The sequence below is a fragment of the Dipteris shenzhenensis genome, chromosome 5 (genome assembly GCF_047967505.1).
Source record: "Dipteris shenzhenensis isolate YYH24624 ecotype China chromosome 5, Dip_SZ_1.0, whole genome shotgun sequence".
Taxonomy (NCBI): Eukaryota; Viridiplantae; Streptophyta; class Polypodiopsida; order Gleicheniales; family Dipteridaceae; genus Dipteris; species Dipteris shenzhenensis.
The window spans coordinates 22,695,700-22,720,973 of record NC_141600.1 but is presented as its reverse complement, the minus strand read 5'-3'; the positions used below and the strand labels follow the sequence as shown (position 1 = coordinate 22,720,973).

Here is a 25,274-nt window from a genome sequence, read left to right as displayed (position 1 = left end):
CAATGCCAATCTTGTACTCAATAGTGGAGGTGATGTCATAGCCTCAAAGCAATTCTAGCCCTGTCCACTTGACCTGTATGACTGCATATAAAAAGGACAATAAGAATGTGACCACATTAGGCTTTATCTATTCTTTCATCCTCTCAAGCATATGGAAAATCATTTCAATTTCTTTATGCTAGGCATATCTTTTGATCAACGAATTCCAAGAGACCTCATCTCAAACTACAAGGTGGTGCCAACTCTATTTCTAGCCCATGTTTGGCTATGTTAGCATTTATCTCTTGACCCTTGTCTATTTTTCCCATTTTTGTCTATGTTAGTGTATAACTCCTGATGTTTTCCATGCTGGCACTTTTTAGCTGCAAACAAATGTGACAACATCTGGAGAGACACCTTTCATTTGCAGAAGTTTGAGACAATGCAATGCTTCCTCACCACGCCACTGCTCGGCTTACCCTACGATTGGTAGAGTTCGTCTCAAACTGGCAGCTTGTCAAACAATTCCCATGCTTCTGCAAGACAAGCTGCATTGAGCATGCATATCCACCAAGGGGCTGCCAACAAAAGATGTCTTTTCAGCCCCTTTCTGGCTATCTCGATGTGTATTTCTCTGCCCTCTCTATCACTTTTATTTTATTTCAAGATGCAATAAATGTGACAACATGTGGAGAGAGACCCTCCAGTTTCATCTGCTCAAAGCAGTTGCGTGCCTCACAACAAATTTATCCTAACATGGTATCAGAGCCAATGGCTCCTTGTGCTTGCAACTGCCTTAATTGTGGTATTGCCCATATTTTAGCTCGAGGAGAGCTACTCTTTTGTTGTTTACAGCTTCTTGATATGAGCTTTCTAGCTAAAGATGTCTTGCTCTCCTTTGAGTCCTTGTGTCCCTGTATTGCCCACTGTAGCCTCGAAGTATGAGTAGTCTTGCAGTGCAAGATGACACGAGCTCTCTTTTTTTCCCTTGATAACTCCGCCTACCTTTCGTGCTACACCACCATCTCTGGCCTCTAAGCCTCTCCAAGCTGCCATCATTTCTTTTTTGGCTTTACATAAATCCTGGCCACGTGGCTGTACTGCCATGTTAGCTGACCAAGTACACTGATGCCACATCAGCAGTCCAACACTGCTATGTTAGCTGACCAATTACACTGCTGTCGCATCAACAGTCTGGCCCAATTGCCACACACATGATGATCCACATCAATAATATAGCCACGTCAACAATAGCATCCAGTTAATACCCACAATGCCATCTCAAAAGGAACCCTTGCACAGTCAACAGTGACACCTCAGAGACGACTGCCACATCAACACACGTCTTTTTATTTGGATTAAAATTCTAAAAACCATATCCTACCCATCCTCCGACTAGCCTTAGCGTCAATTAGGCTAGCCAAACTCATATGTCTGTCTGGAGATCACAAAAGCCACGGCCATTCAACCCCTGATAGTTCACACCATGGTTTCACACACTTTATCAGCATGCTATTTTTAGCATATTTGTCCACATCTTAGTCATCTTTGGTTAGATCTCAGTGCAGTCTTCGCCGACACCTTCAGAATATCAAATGCCACGCTTGTAACGCTTTACCTTTGCCTTGACCTACATTTATCAGTTTCAGTTCTGTCATATCGTGAGAACATGTTTGGATGTCCCCTTGGGTGTGTATATTGATTAAAATCCAGCTTCTCTCAGTGCCCGCATCACCCATCTTTCTCTGCATCAAAGCATGTCTTGTTCCTCTCCCATTCCAAGGGAAGGATCTTCCAGCTTTGCATATATTTTTGTTCCGGGGGAGTATTGTATCCCCTAACAAAGACACACCTATTGCAAATCTAGGACATAGTTGCATATATACTTTGCTTTGGGAATGTCTTCTATCACCTACCAAAAACGAATTCAAAATCCTCTTATTCAGTGCACTCTGTCCTGGCTTCTTTCATGCTTGTTTTTTTCACTCTCAATGCCTCAACCTTCTTCTCTTCCTCCTCTATGTGAGCATCTGCATAGATGTTGGACATCAAGATATAAGATGCAGCATCCTTTTCATCTAATCGCAATGCCTCAACCTTCTTCTCTTCCTCCTCTATGTGAGCATCTGCATAGATGTTGGACATCAAGATATAAGATGCAGCATCCTTTTCATCTAATCGCAATGCATGTTCAAAAGCCAATCTCCCAAGGTCCACATTACCCCACTTTCGACAAGCACCCAAAACTGTCTGCCACACCACAAGATCAGGATGGAAAGGCATCTTTTTCACCATCACTACTGCCTTGTTTAATTGGCCTGCACGGCCAAAGAGATCAACCATACAACTGTGGTGCCCAATAGTTGGAGTGACTCCGTAGTTTCTGCTCATGGCCTCAAAGTATTTCTGGCTCTCATCCACTAGACCCATGTGACTGCATACAGTAAGGATGATAGAGAATGTAACCCCATTTGGCTTTATCTCCTCCCCTCTCATTCTCTCAAACATATGGAAAACCATTTCACTTTCTCCATGCTGGGCATAACCTGCCATCAGTGCATTCCACGAGACCTCATCTCGAACAGGCAGCTTGTCAAATGCTTCCCTTGCTTCTACAAGGGAGCCACATTTGGCATACATATCCAACAATGTGTTGTTAACAGCAACATTTCTTTCCAGCCCCTTTCTGGCTATCTCTGCATGCATTTCTCGGCCCTTGTCTATCGCTCCTATGTTGGCACAAGCTTTCAAGCTGCAAACAAATGTGACAGCATTTGGAGAGAGACCCTCTAGTTGCATCTGTTCAAGACTCTTGAGCGATTCCTCACCAAGCCCATGCTGGGCATATCCTGCGGTCAGTGCATTCCATGAGACCTCATCTCGAACCGGCATTTTGTCAAACACTTCCTGTGCTTCCACAAGCGAGCCACATTTGGCATACATATCCACCAAGGTGGTGCCAACAGCACGATCTGTTTCCAGACCCTTTCTGGCTATCTCGGCATGTATCTCTTGGCCCTTGTCTATCGCTCCTATGCTACCACAAGATTTCAAGCTGCAGACAAATGTGACAGAATCTGGAGAGAGACCCTCCTGTTGCATCTGTTCAAAACAGTTCAGCGCTTCCTCACCAAGCCCATGCTGGGCATATCCTGCGATCAGTGCATTCCATGAAACCTCGTCTTGAACGGGCAGCATGTCAAACGCTTCCCCTGCTTCCACAAGCGAGCCACATTTACCATACATATCTACCAAGGTGTTGCCAACAAAACAATCTCTTTCCAGCCCCTTTCTGGCAATTCTGGCATGTATTTCTCGGCCCTTGTCTATAGCTCCTATGCTGCCACAAGCTTTCAAGCTGCAAACAAATATAACAGCATTTGGAGAGACACCCTCCAGTTGCATAAGTTCAAGACAATCAAGTGCTTCCTCACCAAGGCCACACTGAGCATATCCCGTGACCAGTGCATTCCATGAGACCTCATCTCGAACTGGTAGTTTGTCAAACGCTTCCCGTGCTACAGCAAGCAAGCCACATTTGGCATACATATCCACCAAGGTGCTGCCAACAGCAAGATCTCTTTCCAGCCCCTTTCTGGCTATCTCAGCATGTATTTCTCGGCCCTTGTCTATCGCTCTTATGCTGCCACAAGCTTTCAGGCTACCAAAAAATGTGACAGCATTTAGACAGAGACCCTCCAGTTGCATCTGTTCAAGACAGTTCAGTGCTTCCTCACCAAGGCCATGGTCAGCATATCCCGTGATCAGTGCATTCCACGAGACCTCATCTCGAACTAGCAGCTTGTCGAAAGCTTCCTGTGCTTCTGCAAGCGAGCCACATTTGGCATACATATCCACCAAGATGTTGCCAATAAAAACATCTGTTTCCAGCCGCTTTCTGGCTATCTCGGCGTGTATTTGTCGGCCTCTTTCTGCATCTTTCAGCCTAGCACAAGCCTTCAGTATGGCAACGAAGGTATAGTTGCTAGGGTGTACAGAATCCTCTTGCATTTTCTCGAAGAGGTTGAGGGCATGCTTTGAATCCCCAAATTCAATATAACCCCAAATCAGAGAATTCCAAGAATACTTGTTCCGAACAAGCAACTTGTTAAAAACCTGCTGAGCATCCCACATGCTTCCCACTTGCACCAACGTTGGGACTACGTAGTTCCCAAAAGATCTATGATCTTCCAGTCCATTTTTGCACAGATAGGCATACAAGCGCTTGGTATTTGCTACATTTTTATGTCTTCTGCACTTATGCAAGATGTATGTAAGGTTCTGAACTGAAGGTGGCTTGGGCATCCGTTCCATAAACGCAAGTGCCTCCTCTAAGCTGAGCGTTTCCCAGCCAGTCTTCTTGAGTATTTCTTGTTCTTTAGATGCATTGACCTTTGCTCCAGGCTCGACAGATTCCTCCACAAAGCCACGGTCAGGGGCCTGACCAGTAGATGCTTTGAGCTTTTTCTCTAGCATGTCTTTACCCCAACTTGGATTGTGCCAGCCTTCTATGCATACTAACTCCTTGGTAATCTTATGCTTGAAATCTAGACATCTTGAGTTTTTCTGTTGTTGAGGTTCACAAGAGACTCGTCAGACTAGCCAATCTACAGATGTAACTGTGCAAATCAATCCAGTTCAGATTCCTCGCACGCTTACTTTGCTCTCTTGGTTGTTCCAAGACTCTGAGGGATGAGTGAAGTACTCATTTGCTAAGCACTCGGTTCCTGACGTACCTGCGAGGATAAAACCAATTGCTAGAAGTCGTCAGCAAAAAAGATTAGAACAGTGGTTTTAAACGAAATTGCCCAATTAAAAAAACTGAGAGTTGCAGTTAAGGACAACCCGAACATTCCTCCACTACCGCTCCATTATAGTCGGGGGAAGCCATCAGACAGTGAGAGCTTGGTTGCCTACGTAGATGAGCTGCCAACCAGTAGGATTGTAGATCCTCCAGGCCATGCACCTTAGCGACGAAGGGCCTGCGTGGTTTCGTTCCGGTTGCGTAAGACGTATACCAGGGATCTTTGTCTCCTCCTCTACATATGTTCAATTCCATGTGTGTCTCTACTTCTCTCGCCTTCTAGCTCCCGGATGAGCTCCACGTTTGAACTTTCATCTCTTGATCTCTTGTGCTGATGTGGTTACTGCTTGTGCTTCATCTTATGTTAATCGACATTTACATGAGTGGTGCGCCTCTGCCTCTTTTAGGCCTTCGACTGTGTCTTTGTTCGACAGATTCTTTTGGACTTGCGCAGCCCAAACGCTGCATCCATATTCATGGCTTGCCAGGAGGCGGAACCTTTTGTGTAGGCCGCAATGCGCGGCCCCATTAACATCATCCCTGCCTTGCAAGATCACAAAAAGACCCCGAGGAGCTTCCTGCGTTCTAGATCACCTGTTCAACTTTGTTTCGATGAGCCCGTTCCAAGATGACGAGGAGAAAAAGTTGAAATGAATCTGTTCGAGATCAATTCGATGAATCTGTTGAATATCCATGGACGATCAGTTCTCATTTGCCACAACTACTGAAAGATTACGCAAGCAGTGGTCAGGATCTTATATTGCTTCTTATGGGGAGCTATTGTCATGCAAAAAAATTTTATAGAGTAAAATAGTGCACATGAGACACGACACATGGTCTAGGACCTTATCCTCCGTGCAAATGTCAAGGTGATGATTTATTATTGATTTTGTGATGTCCATATTTTGGAAGCTGAAGTCCAACAAATACATGAATAAGGCAATACAATAAATGATCCTCCTTGTAATTTTTACAATATTGTCACATGGACTACAACCATATGAATAACGGTGTAGCCATCCTTCAATCTTATATCCATTTTGGATTTCCTTGCTCCCTCGCATCAATAACATGCATTAAATGAGAGGAATGTTGTAAGAATTCAGATTGAAAACAAGGAATCTTGAATGGACCAGTAATTGAAAATATCTATATTATAATATATAATATATAATTATTATAACGACACATAGTGTGGACGGGGAGGCGGCGCGCTTCTTTTCCCAAAGAGTTATAATCCGAGGGAATGAGCCCTTCTCTGGGTGTCAAGAGATAACGCCGAGAATATAAACGTCAAGAATATTAGCACAGAGGATAAGTCTGGCAAATGGATAAGAAACTGGCATATTACCTGAATGTCAATAGTTGTAATCGTAGTCGAACACCGAGAGATAATATCCGAAACCTTGCCAATGTGACCTTGAGAGGATTTGTGTGTGTCCTTGAGCGGGATGATTCCAACATTCTCAGATCGTTCAGTAGACTCTGGACAGCATAAAAAGACAACTATCATTAGAGGAAGTTCAAAGTAGAGCAGGCAACATTCTCATTCTCCACTCTCCACTTAGCCAGTGTTACATGCCTCTTCAACCTCGGGAAAATGGAAGTTTGATCACTATATTAAGTCAAGATTTTAGGCTTGTGAGAGTAGAGCATCAGGTCATCATCATGAGGCTCTCCAAAGCTTTGCATGCCAATAAGCTCAAACTTGCAAATCAAGTAGACCATCTCTTGAAATGGAATAGGTTTGAAACGTTTATATAGTCTTTTCATTGTGAAAAGCGCCTATATGCTTTTAGTGCTTTAGTCAAAAGCTTAGCTTTTACATCAAACAACATCAAGGGCATAAGATGAAACCAGATCAAGGGCTTAGATTCATGACACGTGGCTCAAGGGGGTGTGAGAAAACCCAAACATCTCCCTAGGCTGCTTGCCATAAAGAAAAAAAAAGATTACCCAAGCAGCACACAAAAGAGACATGATCATTAACCACGAGGCATTATGGTGACAGTCGGCCCCAGGGCGTGTCATCCTCGTTGGTAGTGACAACTAGCCACAAGGCACCGTTCCCACTAGTAGTGACAGAGTGCAACTGTTGGTGTCGCGAAGCTCGCCAACTAGGCCGAAGAGACGATCGAGAAATCACGTCCCCTCATGCCAAAAGTTGACATCAGCAACCTTCAGTCCCTCATTGCCACATACTTAGCTTGTCTTTGTTTTGTTTTTTTAAGCAAAAAAGCACCCCACAATGTTTTCCAAAGTTGGCTTCCCTTAGTCATACAAGGATCAAGATTGCCAATAGCAGAAAGAAGAGGGAAATTACTTGGGGGCCCTGTAAGGCCTAACATATTTAAAATTTCTAAAAAGTAGGTTAGCCTAGTCATTGTCTAGGGAAGTAATGGCTTTTACAATCCAAGTAGTAACACATTTATAGGTAGCTAGTTGAATATTAACCACTCCCAAACCCCCTTCATTTCTTGGTCTAGTACAAAAAGACCATCTGACCTTTGAAATTCTCCTTTTTGTGTCACTCCCCCCCAAAAGGAAAGAGCTGCAAATCCTGATAAACTTTTCTAAACCTGTTTTAGAAGGGCACCAGCATGAGAGGTAGAAAATGGAGATTGGGTAGATACAATGGTTTAGGATAACTCTTCTTCCTGCTAGGTTAGCTTGCAAACCTTTGAGTCTGTCTATTCTCTTCTTGAACCTGTCTAAAAACCCTTCCCATCTATGCTTCATTTTAACTTTGAATCCCATAGGAATGCTCAGCAATCTGAAAATTTATCCATGTTGGATTTTTTTGCACCCCAAATGGTCCAAAAGTATCTGAGAGCCACTTGAGAGTACAGTATAACCTATTTTGGTATTATTTATCGTAGATCCTGAAGCCAAGCAAAATTGGTCCATACAATTCATTGCACCTTGAATGTCCACATCAGTGTTTCTAATGGTTAATGTTGTGTCATCTGCAAATTGTTGATTAACTAGCTACTTTCCTGAGGGGAGCTCGATTCCTCTGATTGAGTTCATGGACACCTGGTATTTTATCAGCCACCCCAAGGCATCAGTTGTTTGCAATAGCAAATAATAAGGGAGCCAAAGGGCACCCTTGTCTTATTTATCTTTTCAAAATTCGATTTTGACTCATCTCTCCATTTACACAAACTTTAGCTGAAGCATTGGAGAGAAGCAAAGCAACAAAGGAGGTGAACTTTTCCCGTAGACCCAAATTCCTGAGAGATTGAAGGAGAAAATCCCAGTTCAACCTATCATAAGCCTTGTCAAAATCAATTTTGATAAAGCAAACATCTTACTGCACCCCTCCCAAAGATTTATGATTGCCTCCAATACGTGTCTTTCCTTGATAATCCCTTTCTGTTCCTGAAGAATCCAATTGTCCATCTTGTTCCTCATCCTTAAAGCCAGGGCTTTGGCAAAAATCTTGTAAGAATAGTTTAGCATAGTTAAAGGTCTCCAATTCTTTAAGACTATCCTATCCCCTTTGGGATGAGTTTGATAACCCCTCCATTTAGGTGTTGGGGAACAAATCCCTGGTTAGAGCTCTCTTTCCATGAGGCCATTAGGGTAGTGCCAACTATATTCCAAAAAGACTTATAAAACTCTATTGGGATCCCATCCTCTCCTAGAGTTTTGCCATCAACGATAGAGAAAGTAGCCTCTTTAAGTTCTTGAATGGAAAAATCATTTTTCAGCTGCAACCTATCCAAGCTAGACACCATGCACTGCCTGACTTACTGGCATCGATAATGTGTTCATCATCTGCATCTACTGTATTGAGTAGTTCCTGGAAATGACCAACAATGACCTCCATATTTTCTTCCTCTGACTTGGCAAATGACCCATCCTCCTTCTGCAACAGAGGGATTTCTGCCTGATTTCTCTTTTTTCTAATCATCTTAAAATTTTCCTTAGTTGGCCTATCAACTTTACCAGCCCACCAATCTCTAAAGTAAATCTTAGCATTTTGTATTTTGATTTGTTCCTGAATTTTGATTTTCTTTCTTTTGTATAGAAGTTGTTGCTAGGCATTACTATTCTGCAACCTTGCCTTTTGTTCTAGTTGTTCCAATTCCTCCTTCGACTTGTCCATTCTCCTAACCCTGATGGCAGCTCTGCTTTTTTTGGCTTCTTTTAAGATTTTTTGAACACTTAGCACATCATTTTGCCACCCCTAAGAGAGAGATTCTGTAGAGGAGAAGGCCATGTTTAATTTTTCAATGACTAGATTTTGAACAGAGACTGAAGTTTGAATAAGGAGGGATTAGCTTTAAACCATGAGCTTCCTTTCATCCCATTTCCCATATCTAGCCAGGCAAAGACAGGTTTATGATCTAATAATGTGAGGGAGGAAAAAGTCATTTGTTTGACCTCCAAAGATTGATCAAGAAGAGACTGGTGGAGATAGACACTATATCTAGTCTCGACTCTCTTCTGAGCTCCCCTATCTGTGTGTTGCACCAAGTACAAATGCCAAAAGAACCAATGTCCACAAGTGGCAAGTTTTCCTTGAGGTCTTCCCAGATTTGCAGCTCAGGGCCTCTAAGAATAGACCCTTTCTGCAACCATCCATCCTGTGACCCCTCAACCATATTAAAGCCTCTTGCGTGATGAATTGTGTGAGGGGGTGCACCCCATGGAGGTGGGAGCCCTCAAGCTGGTGCTTCCAGTAATGCATAACTGCACTGTGTGGCAGCTCCTGAAATGATTGTAAGTCTGGGCACTAGTGGACATCTTCAGGGGGGAGGCAAGCGGGGATGGCAGAGCACCATCATATGCAATGGTCATGGGATCCTTCTCTCTTGTGCCTATTGGCCTTGTCACGTCGACTGCCTATGTAAAATTGGCTGCCTTGAGCAGTGTGTTGAAGGTTGCATCGAGAAGGTCGACTAGAGCTATAGAGGAGATGGATGGGGAGGTCCCATGTTGTGTTGTGGTGGGTGTTAGATAGACAATCTCACTACCAGCATCCATTAGAGCATCCCATGTGACTCTTCTAGCCATAGAACCAGTTGGAGCATACACAGAAACCACAGTAAAAGCTATTATTTTCAGCTTGCACTTAAAGGAGATCCATATATGGTTTAAATCTTGCTAAAGTTGGACACACAATCTTTATAGTGAGATAAGACCACCCCTATTGCAATCCCACCTCTACTCTCTTAATGATAAGTAAATTACCACACTCTTCTATTATTAATGCTTTTGAGTCTGTTTAATAAAACCTCATTAATAACTTTAACTTCTTGAAATGCAAGAAAGGTTGGGGAAAGAGAGTTCCCTCAGCCAATTGGCTAATTCCTGACTCCTAAAAGGATCAGTCAAATCACACACATTTAATGTGAGGAAAGAAAAAGGGCTACTTACCATTTTTGTTCTTCCCCTTTTTTGCCTTGGGAGCAAGGCTTTCGGGAGGGACACCCTAGCCTTTGACCTGGGAAATTCTTCTCTTGTTTTGAAATATGGCTTGAGGTTTAGCTGGCACCATAATACTCCTTTCTTGCTTTTGAACCAAAGGAAGTTCCTCCTCTGAGTCACCTAACTCAGAGTCACTCATATTTGCATCATGTTGGTTGACATAATCTTCATACTCCTTTGACTAGCCAGGTTTCATCTCATCCTCTTCCATTTTGGCTTCTTAAATCCACTTCTCAGTTTCATGCTCTATCAATGCTTCATAAGCATTGTTAGTAGCCAGAGGAAAAGTGACTCTGTCGTCCCCCATGTGTATCTTAGTGTCCTTCATTCCTTCTGACCCTTTTATTGGGGCATTGCTACTTCTTTTATCTTCAACCCCTTCCTATGTCTCGAGTTTCTATTTGTCCTTAACAGCCCACTTGGGTTTGGAGGGTGGTTAGCATGTTGCTAAGGAGGTTCCTATGGGGCCTTGGATTTATTTCTTTTCAAGGGAGAATTTTGGATTGTGTGGGGTAGATAACCCACAAAGGAAACAAGAATTAGGTGAATTCTTGTACACTAATGGTTGTTCCATGAATATGCTTTCATTTCTATTGACAATCACTAAGCCACATCCAACTTGACACATACTTGAGGATGCCCTCTAGGGTTGATAAATTGCTCTTTTCTACATCAATAACCTGACCTAGACTCCTACAGATATTAGGAGCTTGGTTGAAAAGTGAAAAGGTAAGCAAGGAGTTCAACCCAAACTGGCACAAAAGTATACCTAGGTTTATCAGGGTTTAAATCTTGAGACCAGAATTCTAGATATAAAGGTTGGTGTCTAATGGTCCAAAGACCATGATGTTGAGATTTCCAGGCCATGTCTTTTGTTTCAAATAGGAAGAAAAAGAATCCTTTTCTAAGAAATCTTACACTGGTGACAACTAGGCCCTTCCTAATCCAATTGTTTCTAAGCTAGCTTTTAAGAAAAACTGTTGGAGGTCTGGGGCCAGGAAGAAAGCCTATCAAGGCATGAGAAGAAATCCACTCAATGGACTATTCTAGTCTATCTTCATCTAGAAAGGTAGCAACTTTACCTTTAGAATATGAGTCGTCCTCATCTTCATACTAAGGATACTTTTGCTGAAGTGTGTGTGGACTTGCTGATGCATTGCATTTTGCTAGGCAGCTGGGATTTGCTCAATTTGAGCCTCCATTTGTTCCACCCTTGGGATCTCCTTCACCGACATCGGTTTTGCTTGTTGCGTTGTCCCTTATTCTGTGCCCTTTCCCTGCGCTTGGGTCGAAACTCTTGGGGGTCTGCTGTACATACATTTTTTCATGACTTTGAAGGTCTTCCCTCCTCGTGGAGCTTGGAGCGGTGACGGCTAATTTTCTTCCATTTCCGGACCCTTCTTCTATCTCTCCTATAACTCCACAAATACCTCCACTTGTGGCTCGCTGAGCGGCTGCAAAAGAGACCTTTTTCACCTTTGTGGGGCCTCCTTTTTTGTGTGTTCATCGCGTTGGGATCACTAAGAGAACTACATGTGAACAGAGCGGTGAAAAGTCCTCCTCTGAACTCTTGTATCAGCCCTGTGTATGAGGGCCTTGCTGCCTTATGGGAAGATCCACTGCCAATATTTGGTGATTAAGAGAGGCTGATTCGCTTGCCTTGCAGCTCATCTTCTTGAATAGTAACATCATTGGCACATAGAAGAGGTGTAAAGTGAACAGAAGTGACTCGTGCATTGTCTACCTCAAAGCTTGGTTTCCATGCATCCGTCTCATGATGAGCAAAACAACGACCCGTAGAGAATCCATGCATGAAAGGGAGAGGTGTCACCTCAAGTGCCAAGTTCAAAGATATTTGGAGCTAGATTGGGGGGGGATCCTTTCCTCCTATATTAGTCCCCATCTCTCTTTACTTCCCCTTAGCTTGTCTTTGAATCAAAGGTTTCTCACAAAAATCCCACTCCAACAATTGTTGGAATTCATGTTTCACCTCGAGTTGGACTCGCATTGGACTGGCACACATTGTAGTGAGCTAGACTTAATACTCCATGGGACGTCAATTTTTTGCTCACAATTGGGGCTAGGTGAGCACCACTAGCAAGCACAAGAAGGGATCTTACCAGATGTTCCATCCGACTGGCGACCTTGACAGTAATGAAAGAGATAATGAAAGAGAGGAGGCAAAGATTGAACTTTACCTATGCAAATTATCCTTACCTTTTCCAAATTACAAGAGCTTTAGTGTTTACCCTCTCTTTCACTCAGCATGCCAATATGGCAGCCAGCGTCAAGGATGTTTTTATCGAATCTATACTTATATATTAATATAAAATCTTGGCAAAAGTTTATTTAGTTAGTTTTTTTAGTTTCACAATATTTGAAGAACATATTACAATTTTATATATTTTCTTTTGAATTCTACTACAGAAGTTGTAAATCTTGGCAAAACTTCAATTTTTTTCTCATAAAAGTTTCAAATCTTGGTGAGTTTTTCAAACCTTTATTTTTATCAAGGCATACAAACTTTCAACACCAATATAAACGTTTTGATTCTTAACAAAACTAATAGGAAAAAATCATCCATGGCTAGTGTGGACCTTGATTCTTAGCTACACCATGTGTGGACTACACATGGTGCTAGTTATCATGCCATTTCTCCCTGAAAATTGGGTAGTCCTTGCATGATAGGGCTTTATCCTCGCTATATGGGCTATTGTGTTTGTCTTCTCTTGCACACCTTTGAAGTGTGTAGGTCGTCTTTCCCACCAATCTGATCACCTATAGGATTCAACACAATGTGCTAAGAATTTTTGTGTCAAGCCCTTCGTTCACATTGGGTAGTGTACCATTACTAAGGTTGAAATTACTCTTGATGATGTTTCTTGTTGTACATTAGCTTATGTCTTTTTTGTGCTTTTTACAAATGTTCAGCTATGTTCTGTACGAAAGGAATGCTATGGCTTGCACTCCCCCTTGTGTCTGACTTATTCTTTGTCGATCAACCCAACCAACTTCTGGTAGGAATTAGAACTCTCCTATCTCTATTCTTGTTGTAGCCACCTTCAAAGGACATGTTATATATATATAAATAGTATTCGAACCTTTTAGATATGATATAGTATGATATTACCATCCTTTTTGTAATATCATATGCAACCAAGTCAAAAGGTTGGATACTAAAATGGATCTTCATATTTTCAACTAGTTTCCTAGTTGATGATTTGAAACCTTGGTTAGTGGGACATGACTGAATATAAGACTGAGCTGAATCCCTCATTATAGGCCAATAGAATTTTGTTTTTAACTTTGCTTACTCTTTCAAGAAACCAAGGAGTTGAGTGAGTGGGATGGTGAGCGTTGAGAGCTCTGTAGGCCTTCGCCTTGGAGTCTGCATGGAGATTTTAACTCGTCTTGATGGCCAGCTAAGAGCTGTGCCAAGAGACCTCACATGGAGGCAATGTTTGGTGAGGTTTCTAAGGATCATCTAATTGCTAGGTGATGGGGTTGCTGGTGATAATCTTGTGGAAGGTCCTATTGATGGGAAGACAACTGATGAGCCCAAGGTTTCCTCACATGCAGAGGCACTGACTCACAAGTTGCAGGGAGGTTTCACCCCCTTAAAGGACGTCGGGGCCTTATAGATGTTGTATGCGAAAATGGATTTGAGGAACAAGAGTCTGATCATAAGGGGTGGCTGAATGTGGTGCAATAGACATGTTGCAATTTTTTATATCCCCATGGATGTGGTTAAACTAGAGCTCGAATGGATTGCAAGAGGAGGGGTGTATCTATTTTTCATTGGTAGGATTCCTACGTTGGTGGTGTTGGGTGAGTTATTTGTTGTATGGATGTGATGTGCCTTCTGGTATGTGTTAATAAGTTTAGAGGTGTTGGGTGGCTTCTCTTATAATAATAGGGGACAAGGGTCAAAGTTTCGAGCGGGTAGGATCGACAGTTTGTATATCTCTGAGGAGGGGGTGGTGGTTGTGTTCTCCTTTTAATGGGACTATGTCCGTCTTCAAGGCTATCAAATTCATTTGCCTCTTCTATGGAGGCTCTCTTGAGACCCCATTTTGGATACTTTATTGGTTGAGGTTGATTTTGCTTTGTAGGTTAGAGAGGTGGAACTGCTAGACTTCATGGATGATTTTTTCGTGTTAGTTTTGTTAAAAAGTGAAACTTTTATATTGGCATCAACATTTTATATGTCCTAATAAAGATAAAATTTGGAAACATTTGCCAAGATTTAAAACTTTTCTGCAAATTTTTTAAAAGATTCACCAAGATTTACATGTTTTCCATAGAGATTTAAAATAAAATATATAAAATCATACGTATGTTATGTCAATATTGTGAAACTTTTGAAATTAGCTTGATAAAATTTCACCAATATTTTATATTAATATAAAAGTATAGCTTTAAAAACATCCATGCTGCTAGTGTTGCAAGCAAGTAACTCTGGTGTCAGTGGGGGACTGCCCCTCTAAAGTCTTTTTCCGATTGGTTGAGAGGAATCACATCAAAGAGTAGGTGGATTGTGTGCAAGATAAGAAAGGGAATGTTGTCACTGAATTTTGGCACGTTGTCGAGGTGCTTAGGTCGGAGTTTAGCTCCATCGTGGGGGATGTAGGACCTAGGATGCTAAATGGCAAGAGAATTTATTGGCAGAATTGTCAGGTACAGAGCACAGGGTGTGGGACACAAAGATTTATGTTGACTCAGCCTTTCTCCTAGGAGGAACTCTGGGATGATGTCTCTATCATGGAGAAAGATAAGTTAGTGGTGCCATACAGTTTCACTTTAGAGTTCTCCTTGTCTTTTTGGGTCACGACAATCAAGGGTCACGATGCATTTTTATTGTAGATTTGATAGAATATATGGTATTTTCTTGAATTGCCACCAATGCCACAAGCCTTTAACTAATCAAAGTTGGTCTTGGCCAAATTGAAATTTTTGATAGAATCCTTTTCTATTTCATTCTCCTTATATTTCTTCTTTGACATTTTTTTAAACTTCTCTTTTCATAATGCTTACAAGCCAATTTAACAAGCCTTTTATCTTTATACTAATTCAAGGTTGCTTCAATAAGCTGAAAATCAGCCCCTACATAAGCACACAATCTGAAAATCATCCCGTGCACAAGCACAAACTTATTTGACATTGCAGTTACAGTGACACCAAACCGGTGATCCCTAGTTCAAGCCAACAGTATTGTGCCAAAATTTCCATAACATCGACTATAAACAGGGGCACTAAGTCTAGTTTGTTGCATAGAAACTCCTCTTCTTCTTCATCCTCTAGGCCCTCCACCATGTTCACTGTATTTGCCATGATTGGTTGCACTTCCCCCTCGAGCGCATTGATCACCCCCATTGGCATGCATACCTTGTGGCTGCACCGGGAGTGTATTGAGGGCCCAATTCTTCTTCACCTTTTCCTGCCATAATTAGGGTCATACCAAAAGGAAACTGTACTCTGGCTGAGGCGCCTCCATGATGAGCATGATGAAGGAAACTATAAAGTCAATTCTAGCAGCCTCCATGCACACGTCTCGCAGCATGCCCAAAGGACGTACTCTCCTGATCAGCCATTCGAACCAAAAATGGCACTGGCTCCCATTCATTCCATCCCAATTCTTTGCATGTCTACAAGGTGATGATGTTAACCCCAGATCCACCATCAACTAGTACTTGTGAAAAGCTTCATCCATTGATGCTTGCAGAGATGATTGGTATCCGCATGTCATGGAGGGGTACCACCACAACTGGCACTGATGCGGTATGAAAGACATCCACCTCCGATACTAGTGATACTCGGATCAGCGCGTCTACAAGAGTTTGTTATGAAATTGTGGCACCAACTATAGTAATCATCCCAATGAGTTCTGAATGGGCACCTCCAAAAGGTCTTCCACACCATCTTCGTTCATCTGGATTAGAACCCGTTTTGGCTACATGTCCGCCCTCACCGCTCCTCTGAAACTTGGTTGCACACCTCCTAGACCCAATCAAGCACTTGCTATCACACCGCCTCTTGCATAGGCCACTAAAGTAAAACATATTTCCTCCCAACTTTGGTCTGCATCACTCTGCCTAATCGAGTTACCACATTCACCTCTAGTGTAAAGGCTGGGTTGTCCTCCACAATTTGTACCATAAATGTGCTAGGCAAAAGTTGCTTGTAGACCACCTCATCCATGACTATGACCCCCTCCACCGCCACCTCTTATAGGAGGTTCCTGAGCTTCCACGGTACCACCTTGCTGCACATATGCCACTGTGGGCTCTGTACTTGCTCGTTGTGGCCATTTAGGTTGGCCGAGTGTGCACGGTCCAGCTGTCATCGTCGTTTGTAGGGTGAAGAACAAACCATGAACCACCAATGAGATGCTACCCATTGTCAGTGAAGATGGCTCACTTAGCACACGTCAACCCCATGGAAAGGGACACACTACATCATCCACACTCATATTGTCATTAACGATGAATAAATCCCCTGTGTGTTCACCTACGGGCTGCTCTGGCTTGAACTAGGCTGCATAATGACCCATACGCCACCACCAGCATCTTGCAAAGTCCGCTTAACATCTCGCTCCACATGCAAGTCTTCGTCGGAGAGAGACCGTCTAGGGCGATAGGGTAGCCTCATTATCGGTACTAGCGGATCCGGAGGTCCTTGCATCCTCGTTTGCATTCATGCTACGGGTTAGTACCTCAATTCGATGAGTGAGATGATCAATTCCCATGTGAAGCATCCAAACTTGACGAATTCACTCATTGCAAAATGGAGATCATCGAAATGGGCATGCTGGGGTCGAGTATTCACTACAAAAAAGTCCTCGAGCAAAGTGCTGAGCTGTTGTCATCTCCAGATGACAAGCACTTTCAAGTCAGCCGCCAAAACTTCTAAGTTAATTGTGGTCACCAATAGGTAACACCCTAAGTCACAGGCGCTACAAAAAGAAGATATTGTGCATACTCACACAGATGCGACACAGAGTATACGAAAAAGAATGAAGACACAGTGTATCCGAATCCGTGAATACAGATAATGATAAAGAGAACCTTGTTCCCGTGGATATACAATGTATGCAATTGTGACCGTTGACTCAAGGGTTGCGGCCACTTGCATCCCTTGGGATCTGAGCTAACCCCATAGGCTGTTAATGCCTTAACACTCACCTAAAAGACTAGCTAGGCTAGTTATAAATGGAGCATCTTTCTTCCCACTGAGGCATGTAAATCTACGATTGTTATTTCACTGATACTTCTTGTCCTTATCAAAGACATAATTTCCTTGAGGCTTGTGCTCTTCCACAATCAGCCTCATCATGTTGCTTAACTAAGTTTAACCATATATCATTGCCACTTAAAAATTTTTCAACCGATTTTTGAATCTACAGACAAAGGGAAAGGTCATAGATGCAAAAGTATCATTTGTCCTAGATGATATAGAAAATATAGATATGTTATTGAAGAGTGTTGGTACATGCTTCTCTAGCATATCTCGCTTAGTAAATTTCTAGAGAATTTGAAAGATAGCATAGATTGGAAACATAGCAAGACCCAATAATACACGATTCTCCTTGTTATAACTCTTACTTGGGACAAGAAGACTTGGCCGAATAAAAATAGTTCCTTAAGAAGTTTGAAAATTGTTAATACTTTGTCTTCCTTCAATCATTATGACCATTCCATAAGATTTCCCAATCCAAGAGATACTGTCAACAATAAAGGTTAGAGTGATGACACACTTATTTAGTCCTAAATATTTTGAGTGTAGTTCATGGGTTATGGTCCATAGGAGCTACTCTTCATAGATTCAAGAAATGTAGGCAGGAGACATGCCACACTCACTAAGTACTTAAAGAGGAAATTGGGAAAGAGCTACTTTTCATAGATTCAAGAAAGGTAGACAAGAGATATGCCACACTTACCAAGTACCTAAAAGGGAAACTGGGAAAGGGCTTTGAATCTTAACAACTAAGACATATATTTGAGCCCATCGGCAAAGAAAAGAATCGAAACACTTATTTGGAGTAAAAGACACGATTACAAAGTGAAGTTGGGAGTTATGGAGGCGAGCCAATTGGCAAAAAAAAACATGGAAACAATTATTTGGAGTAAAAGACACAATTACAAACTAGAATTGGGAATTATGAAGACCAACCTACATGATAGTGACCTAGGGGGTTTCTAGGAGGACATTCAAAGATGGGCTCAGGCATCTTTGTAAACCCTAAACCCTATATCGTAAACCCTAGACCCTATATGATAAAACCTAAACCTTGTACCCTAAAACCTAATCCCTATATCATAAACCCTAAACCCTATACTATTTACCCTAAATCCTAGACCCTAGATCCTATACCCTTTACCCTTTACCCTAATCCCTATAACCTAAACCCTAAACCCTATACCCTAAATCATATGCTCTAAATCATAAACCCTATACCCTAAATCTTAATCCCTATAGCTTATACCCTAAACCCTAATCTCTATAGCCTAAACCGTAAACCCTGTACCCTAAACGACATGCAAAAATGTTAAAAAAAGTATCTAAGTGTGTTATTTGAATGCGCTCATATCCAATGGACATGATACTTTCTACACATTAAAATCCAACCTATGTTGAGGTGTGTGCAAAGTATCGTGCCCATTGGATATGATTTGGATGGTCAAACTTGCTACCAAGCCCATTTTTCACCAAGTGTTATGCGTAACCACCAAAAAACATGCTCTGAGGTGTGTTATTCGAGTGCACATACTCGATGGACATGATACTTTGCACATATATCAAGAGCCATGTGTAAAGTATCATGCCCATTGGATATGTTCTGGATGATCAAACTCACCACAAACCCCATTTTTCACCAATTGTTATGCACAACCGCCAAAAAACATGCTCTAAGGTGTTTTATTCAAGCGTGCACATACCTGATTGGCACGAGAATTTGCATGTGCATTAATCCAACCTATGTTGAGCCACGTGCAAGGTATTGTGCCCATCGGATATAGATGGTAAAATTCACCACAAACCCCGTTTCTCACCAAGTGTTACGCACAACCACCAAAAAATAGTATTTGAGCCCTTTGCAAAAGTTGGAGGTACCGAGCTGTGTAGTCCTCCACGTCTTGATCACCTTGTCTCAAGATCCTCATTCCCTCTAAACACTGTAACATCTATTTCAAGTACGTAACATTGGTACCCGTTTTAAGATTCCCTTAAAAATTCATTAAAATTATAACTTTAAAAAAAAAAGCTATATTTTGCGTAGTCAAAAACTAAAAGCTTATAGAATTCATACATTTTTCAAACATCATGCCTATAAATTAAAAAGGGCCTCCACTATATTGCAAAATATCTTTCGATTTTCTATATTCTCAAAGTCTTAAAGATTTTTCCTTCCCGTGCCCTTTGTATTTTTATTAAAGAATAACTTTTATTATCTTAACTTATTGCACCTAATAACATGTTCTACTCATTATTGTCCAAACGAGACTTTTCACCCACTTTTTAAATCACATAAAGAAAGAATAGAAAACTTTTATTCGAGTGAGCCAAAATCTTTAAATTATTTGAGGAAAAAAAGTAAATTTTTTGTAGATTCATAGTTTGGTACTTTTGACATTAAAATGATCTTGAAAGGCCCCAAAACCTTAAAAACAACTGCAAACATGGATACCTTCCAATGATTTTTTGAAAATCCCAGATGGGAAAGCATGCACCTGGTTCTCGGTCGATGATATCATTGACCTAGCGCACGTTTGATTGATGATATCATCGACCAAGAACGTTCTTGGTCGATGATATCATCGATCAAACATGTGCCAGGTCAATGACATCATCAACCTAGCACGTGGGCGCCTGCTTTTTCCTTTGGGCTTTTTCAAAAAATCATCAGAAGGTACTCATGTTTGTAGTCATTTTTAGGGTTTTGCGGCCTTTCAGGTGCGTCAATTTTACGAGCAAAAACCTATGAGCAGGTTTATCCGAGCGTGTTTTTCAAGAGATTTAAAAAATTGTATTTCCTGAGGAAACATGGTTTTTACACTTTTATTTCCACTAGAACTAGATCCCTTTATCATAAAAATGTATAGAATTGTCACTCATTCAATTTTACATAACATAAATTTTATTGTTCATAGACATCCTTTGTACCCCTGTTATTACCTTTTAAAAAGTGTAGAAAAATAATTCCTTTAAGGAACATCCCTCATAATCACTCTCAATGTAATAATATTATACATATATAATCACTTATTAACACATTTATATCAATATGGTAAGAGCTTTCTAGTGTTTTAATAGCATAAATAACAAGATATTTATGGATATGTTTCTAAAGAAGTTTAAATTACTATAAATAAGTATTAATTTGGGCTTATATATCACTCTTATAATAACGATTTAATATTTAATACTATATATGCAATATTTTCCAAAATATAACCCCATAAATGTTCTCAAATGGGGTTTTTCGATCAATTTGAGTGGCTGAATGACTATATTTGGACATTCGATGTGAAAGTTATGCCACTTTTAATAGTGTTGTCCATGGTAGTTTCGCCAGTGAAACTACCTTGGAAGACCTACTTCAAAGGGGTTTCGCTGGCGAAACTACCTTGATGGCTTGCTTCAATGAGGTTTCTTTGGATAAACCCTTTCATGAGGGGGGGTTTCAATGTCATCCCCTATTAAGTAAAAGTTGTAAGAAGAATCATGAGGGAATTTTCATAGAGAAGTCTACTCTACATGTAGGTTTCTTCAAAAGTCATCCCATTATGTTACTCACCATTCCCAAAGTTTCATGTAAAGATTTTTGTATAAAATGGGCATTGGTATGCACATTTCTAAGGGAAACTATGTTTTGTTCGGATCTATTTTTGCCATATTTTTATATAGGTGGAAGCTTTTTTTTTCCTTCGCTCAAACGCTCAGAAGATTTTGCTCGAAAAATGCTCGTCCCCGGGCCTTTCAAGCTCATTACTGATGTAAAAGTACCAAAATATGTATCTACAAAAAGTTTAAATTTTTTTCCAAATAATTTAGAGCTTTCAAAGGTTTCGGCTCACTCAGTCAATGATATCATTGACCAATCATATAGCTTGGTTGCATAAAGCAAGCAAGGTAGAGCTTGGTAGATGATATCATTGACTGAGCAGAGACTGAGCAATTGGCTTAGATATTTTGGTATATGCATTTCAATTGAGACAATAGGGTAATTACCAAAGGCGACACAATACATAACATTATCCCAAAAGATTCCAAAGACATCGATTGGATGCACTGCACAAGTTAAAGCCAAGAAACGCCATGCAAGAAAGAGGGTGGCATCTCAACTTGGCTATGTTGACTCAGAGAATGTTCTAGTGGATAGTTTGAAGGAGGAAGGCTCTTACAACTTTTACCCCACAAAGCTTTAGCTCTAGTGCATTTGAAGGTATAGGATCCGAGGATGAGTATTTTTCTTTAGAATCAATGGCATGTATATTTGTGAAGCAATGCAATTTCTTTTGAAATATGTCATGCCATGGCCCTTTTATTTGCATTGGATGCATAGGTCCATATTGTAATGGTTTTGAGACATGATTATTGTATTTAATGTGGATTTTGTATTGTAAGTAAAGGTTTTCATGGCTGTTTTCTAAAATACCATTGTTGAATATTTTTCAAAAAAAGATGATTTTTATGTCTTTTGTCAAAAGACATTGTGCAAAATGGCCATCTTTTTAAAAAATATGTAAAACTCACATGAAAAGAAGGAAATCTTTGAAACATTTCCCTAGAGTTCTCATCTTGAGGTTACAGTTCTCAAATTAGATGTTACAATGTTTCCAGCATCTACGGAATCATTTTCTCCTTATGAAACTGCCGCAGAAAATTGACCTTGATTTCATCATAATTTTGGAAGTGGTTTGAGGCATACTCCACCAACCAACATGATGCTTTAGCCTCCAATGTGGACTCAAAGATTGCCCCATTCTATACTAGATCCACGACACCAGGCACATTGAGCGTGTAAATTTTATCAAATTGGTGAATGTGGACATCCGGATCATCACAATTCTTCCCTTGGAATTTTGTATACTTCACATTAATTGCCGCCGTTGCAACTGGATTGGCTGGAATGACTTAGACAACTGATTGCTACTGCACTAGCTCCCAGCTATCGTCGTCATTGTAGGGTGAAGAACAAACCATGAACCACCGATGAGATGCCGCCCACGTTGTCAGTGAAGATGGCTCACTTAGAACACGTCAACCCCATGGAAAGGGACGCACTGCATCATCCACACTCAGATTGTCATTGGCAATGAACAAAGCTCCCGTGCATTCACCTATGGGCCGCTTTGGCTTGCACTGGTCTCCACAATGTCCCATGTGCCACCACGAGCATCTTTCAATGTTCGATGAACATCTCGCTCCACGTGCAAGTCTTTGTCTGCGGAGAGAGACCGTCTAGGCGGATGGGGCAGCCTCATTGTCGATACTTGCGAATCTGGAGGTCCTTGTGACCTCGTTTGCATTCATGCTGTGGGTGAGTACCGCAATTCAACGAGTGGGATGATCAATTCCCGCATGAAGCATACAAACTTGACGAACCAATTCACTCGCCCATCGGCAAAGAAAAAGATCAAAACACTTTTTTGGAGTAAAAGACACAATTACAAAGTGAAGTTGGGAGTTATGAAGGCAAGCCAATTGGAAAAAAAAACATGGAAACAATTATTTGGAGTAAAAGACACAATTACAAACTAGAGTTGGGAGTTATGAAGACCAACCTGCATGATAGTAACCCAGGGGGTTTCTAGGAGGACATGCAAAGATGCTCATGCATCATCGGATTTAGAGCCATAAATACTATGTTTGGAATTGAGTGCATGTAGCTAGGGCTTAAATGGAAACAAATGACTTCAAAGCGTTCAAAGTGATACCATCTCTATGCAATTCTATCACTCAAATAATGGAAAAACACAAGTCTAGATTCAGTTTCAATTCATCAAATGGAACAAAAATTATTCATCTATCCATCTCTCATTAAATGAGAGTGGATTCTAGGTGTTAAATGGTGAAACAAATGACTTCAAAGTGTTCAAAGTCACACCATATCTATGCAATTCTATCGCTGAAATAATGAAAAAACAAAAGTTTATCAACTTCAGTTCATCAAACGGAGCAAAAACTATTCATCTATCAATCTCTCATTAAAAGTCTAGGATTATAATACTTATCTATTCTTCCCGGATATGCACCTAATGAGAGAAAATAATGGAAAGCATGACTTATCACAAGAGATAATTTTCTTTGCCACTATTGAGGAGAATCAAATCTCCAAGGAAATACAATGCAAACCCAAGTAGCACATGTAGGAGAATCCTTTGCCTCAACCCCATTTATCTTACAAACTTTCTAATAGTGAAGACATGACTAGAAAGCACCTTCCAATTGGGCTTGAAGAGAAAAGAAGTATTTGACTACATTGGACAAAAAAAAAGGGAAAGGCTTCTTCTCATACTTTCGATACTCTTTGGTAGAAGAAATTTGGACGTGTTAAAATCCCAAAGAGGCAGAAAATGTCAAAGTGCAATGAATGTGATGATTAAAAAAGTGTAATTAAGAGGCACTTGGTCCACAAGAAAGGAAATCATATAAGAAGCGGAAGTATCATTATGGACTTGTTTGGCATGTAAGACAAAAATATGCATTTTGAAGGAGGAAGCTATTTTGCAGCTAGACAAAACACACATTTCATTAATTTAGGACTCCAATGCCTATATTTGGACTAATCCTAAAAATCCTTCCCAAAGGGAAAGTTTACTTTATGAAAACATCATTCAAGAATCAAAAGTTTACTTTTTGGCATTGTCATTTCCACATAATAAATTTCACAATATCTCTCTATAATCACTAAGGGAGAAATGGGGTCTCAAAAGGGCCTTCAATTAGTGTTTCCTAATTTTAAGGATATTAGGGAGGGATTTGAGGTGTACCAATGAGAGTGCTTCAAGGCATGGGACCATTGTATGTTGAGGTGGACGGTGGGAAGGCATGAAAAGAGCTCTTATTGGTTGTTCCCCTTATAACAAAGACCACCCAAACCATCCTCCCCCCCCACCCCTTAACCCATGCTTAACCCTCCTCCCATGTTCACCTTCCCCACATTAGCCCCAAATGGCATTCAAGAGGAGGTGGGCCCTCTTGGGAGAGTTTTGATTCCCCTCTCTCTCTAGGTGGTTTACTTTATGAAAATATCATTCCCAAATCAAAAGGTTACTTTTTGACACTATCCTTTCTCAATAAACATTATATTTACTCACACTATTATTTTGAACTAATAATGCAAAAACTAGGAAACATAATGCATACATTACTCTATATTGCAAAAATCCTAGTGTAAATATTTATTTTAAAGTAATTCAATCCTCTTTTAAAAACCAACTTTTCCTTAATTGATTAATATTTTAAATATACCAAAACCATGAAAATATTATATTTATTTATTTATTTATATTTATATAGTTAAGGTAAATCTCCAACACTTAGAAATGGTGCTAATAAATACCTTTCAAAGTTTCAAAAAGCCACAATGGTATAATATCAAAGAAACTTTATAATGGTGCCAATAAACACCTTACCATAGTTACAAAGGTTTTTTAAGATGTGTTTGCGCTTAGTGGAGCACACACCTTCAAATGGTGCATCTTGATGGAGGGTGAAAGAGAGGGGAAGAAGGAAAAGGGAGGGGAGGGAGGAGAGATATGGAGTGGAGGGAGAAAGAGAGGGAAAGAGAGGGGGAAGCCTCGTGGAAGGAAAGAAGGTAAGGGAAGAGCAAGGGGAGGAGAGAGAGAGAGAGAGAGAGAGAGAGGACTGGCGGGGGGGGGGGGGCCTTCCAAACTGGTGTGGCTAATATTTCACTCTTTGATTAATTTGCCCAAAAATTAACAAAACTTCCTTGTATGAGCTCTAAATTTAGCCCTCCAAGTACTGAACCCGATCGCCATAAGCCATTTAGATTCATCTATATGGTTAGAATCTTCCAATTCCAGCTTAT

General features: G+C 40.8%; 1 protein-coding gene across 3 annotated transcripts; it reads right to left on the bottom strand.

Moving 5' to 3' along the window:
* Positions 1-243: 243 nt before the first annotated feature.
* LOC147901750 (pentatricopeptide repeat-containing protein At2g33680-like) lies at positions 244-5,489 on the bottom strand. Of its 3 annotated transcripts, XM_087374657.1 has the most exons (4): positions 4,825-5,489; positions 4,639-4,715; positions 2,077-4,545; positions 244-1,980 (listed from the first exon to the last, which is right to left on the bottom strand). In XM_087374657.1, the coding sequence occupies exons 1-4, from the start codon at positions 5,036-5,038 to the stop codon at positions 1,918-1,920; spliced, it is 2,823 nt and encodes a 940-aa protein (XP_087230783.1). In that variant the 5' UTR covers positions 5,039-5,489; the 3' UTR covers positions 244-1,917. The 3 variants fall into 3 exon arrangements, with proteins under 3 accessions (XP_087230783.1, XP_087230781.1, XP_087230784.1); XM_087374655.1 differs by having other exon boundaries at positions 244-4,545; XM_087374658.1 differs by having other exon boundaries at positions 244-4,545; positions 4,844-4,874.
* Positions 5,490-25,274: the final 19,785 nt, after the last annotated feature.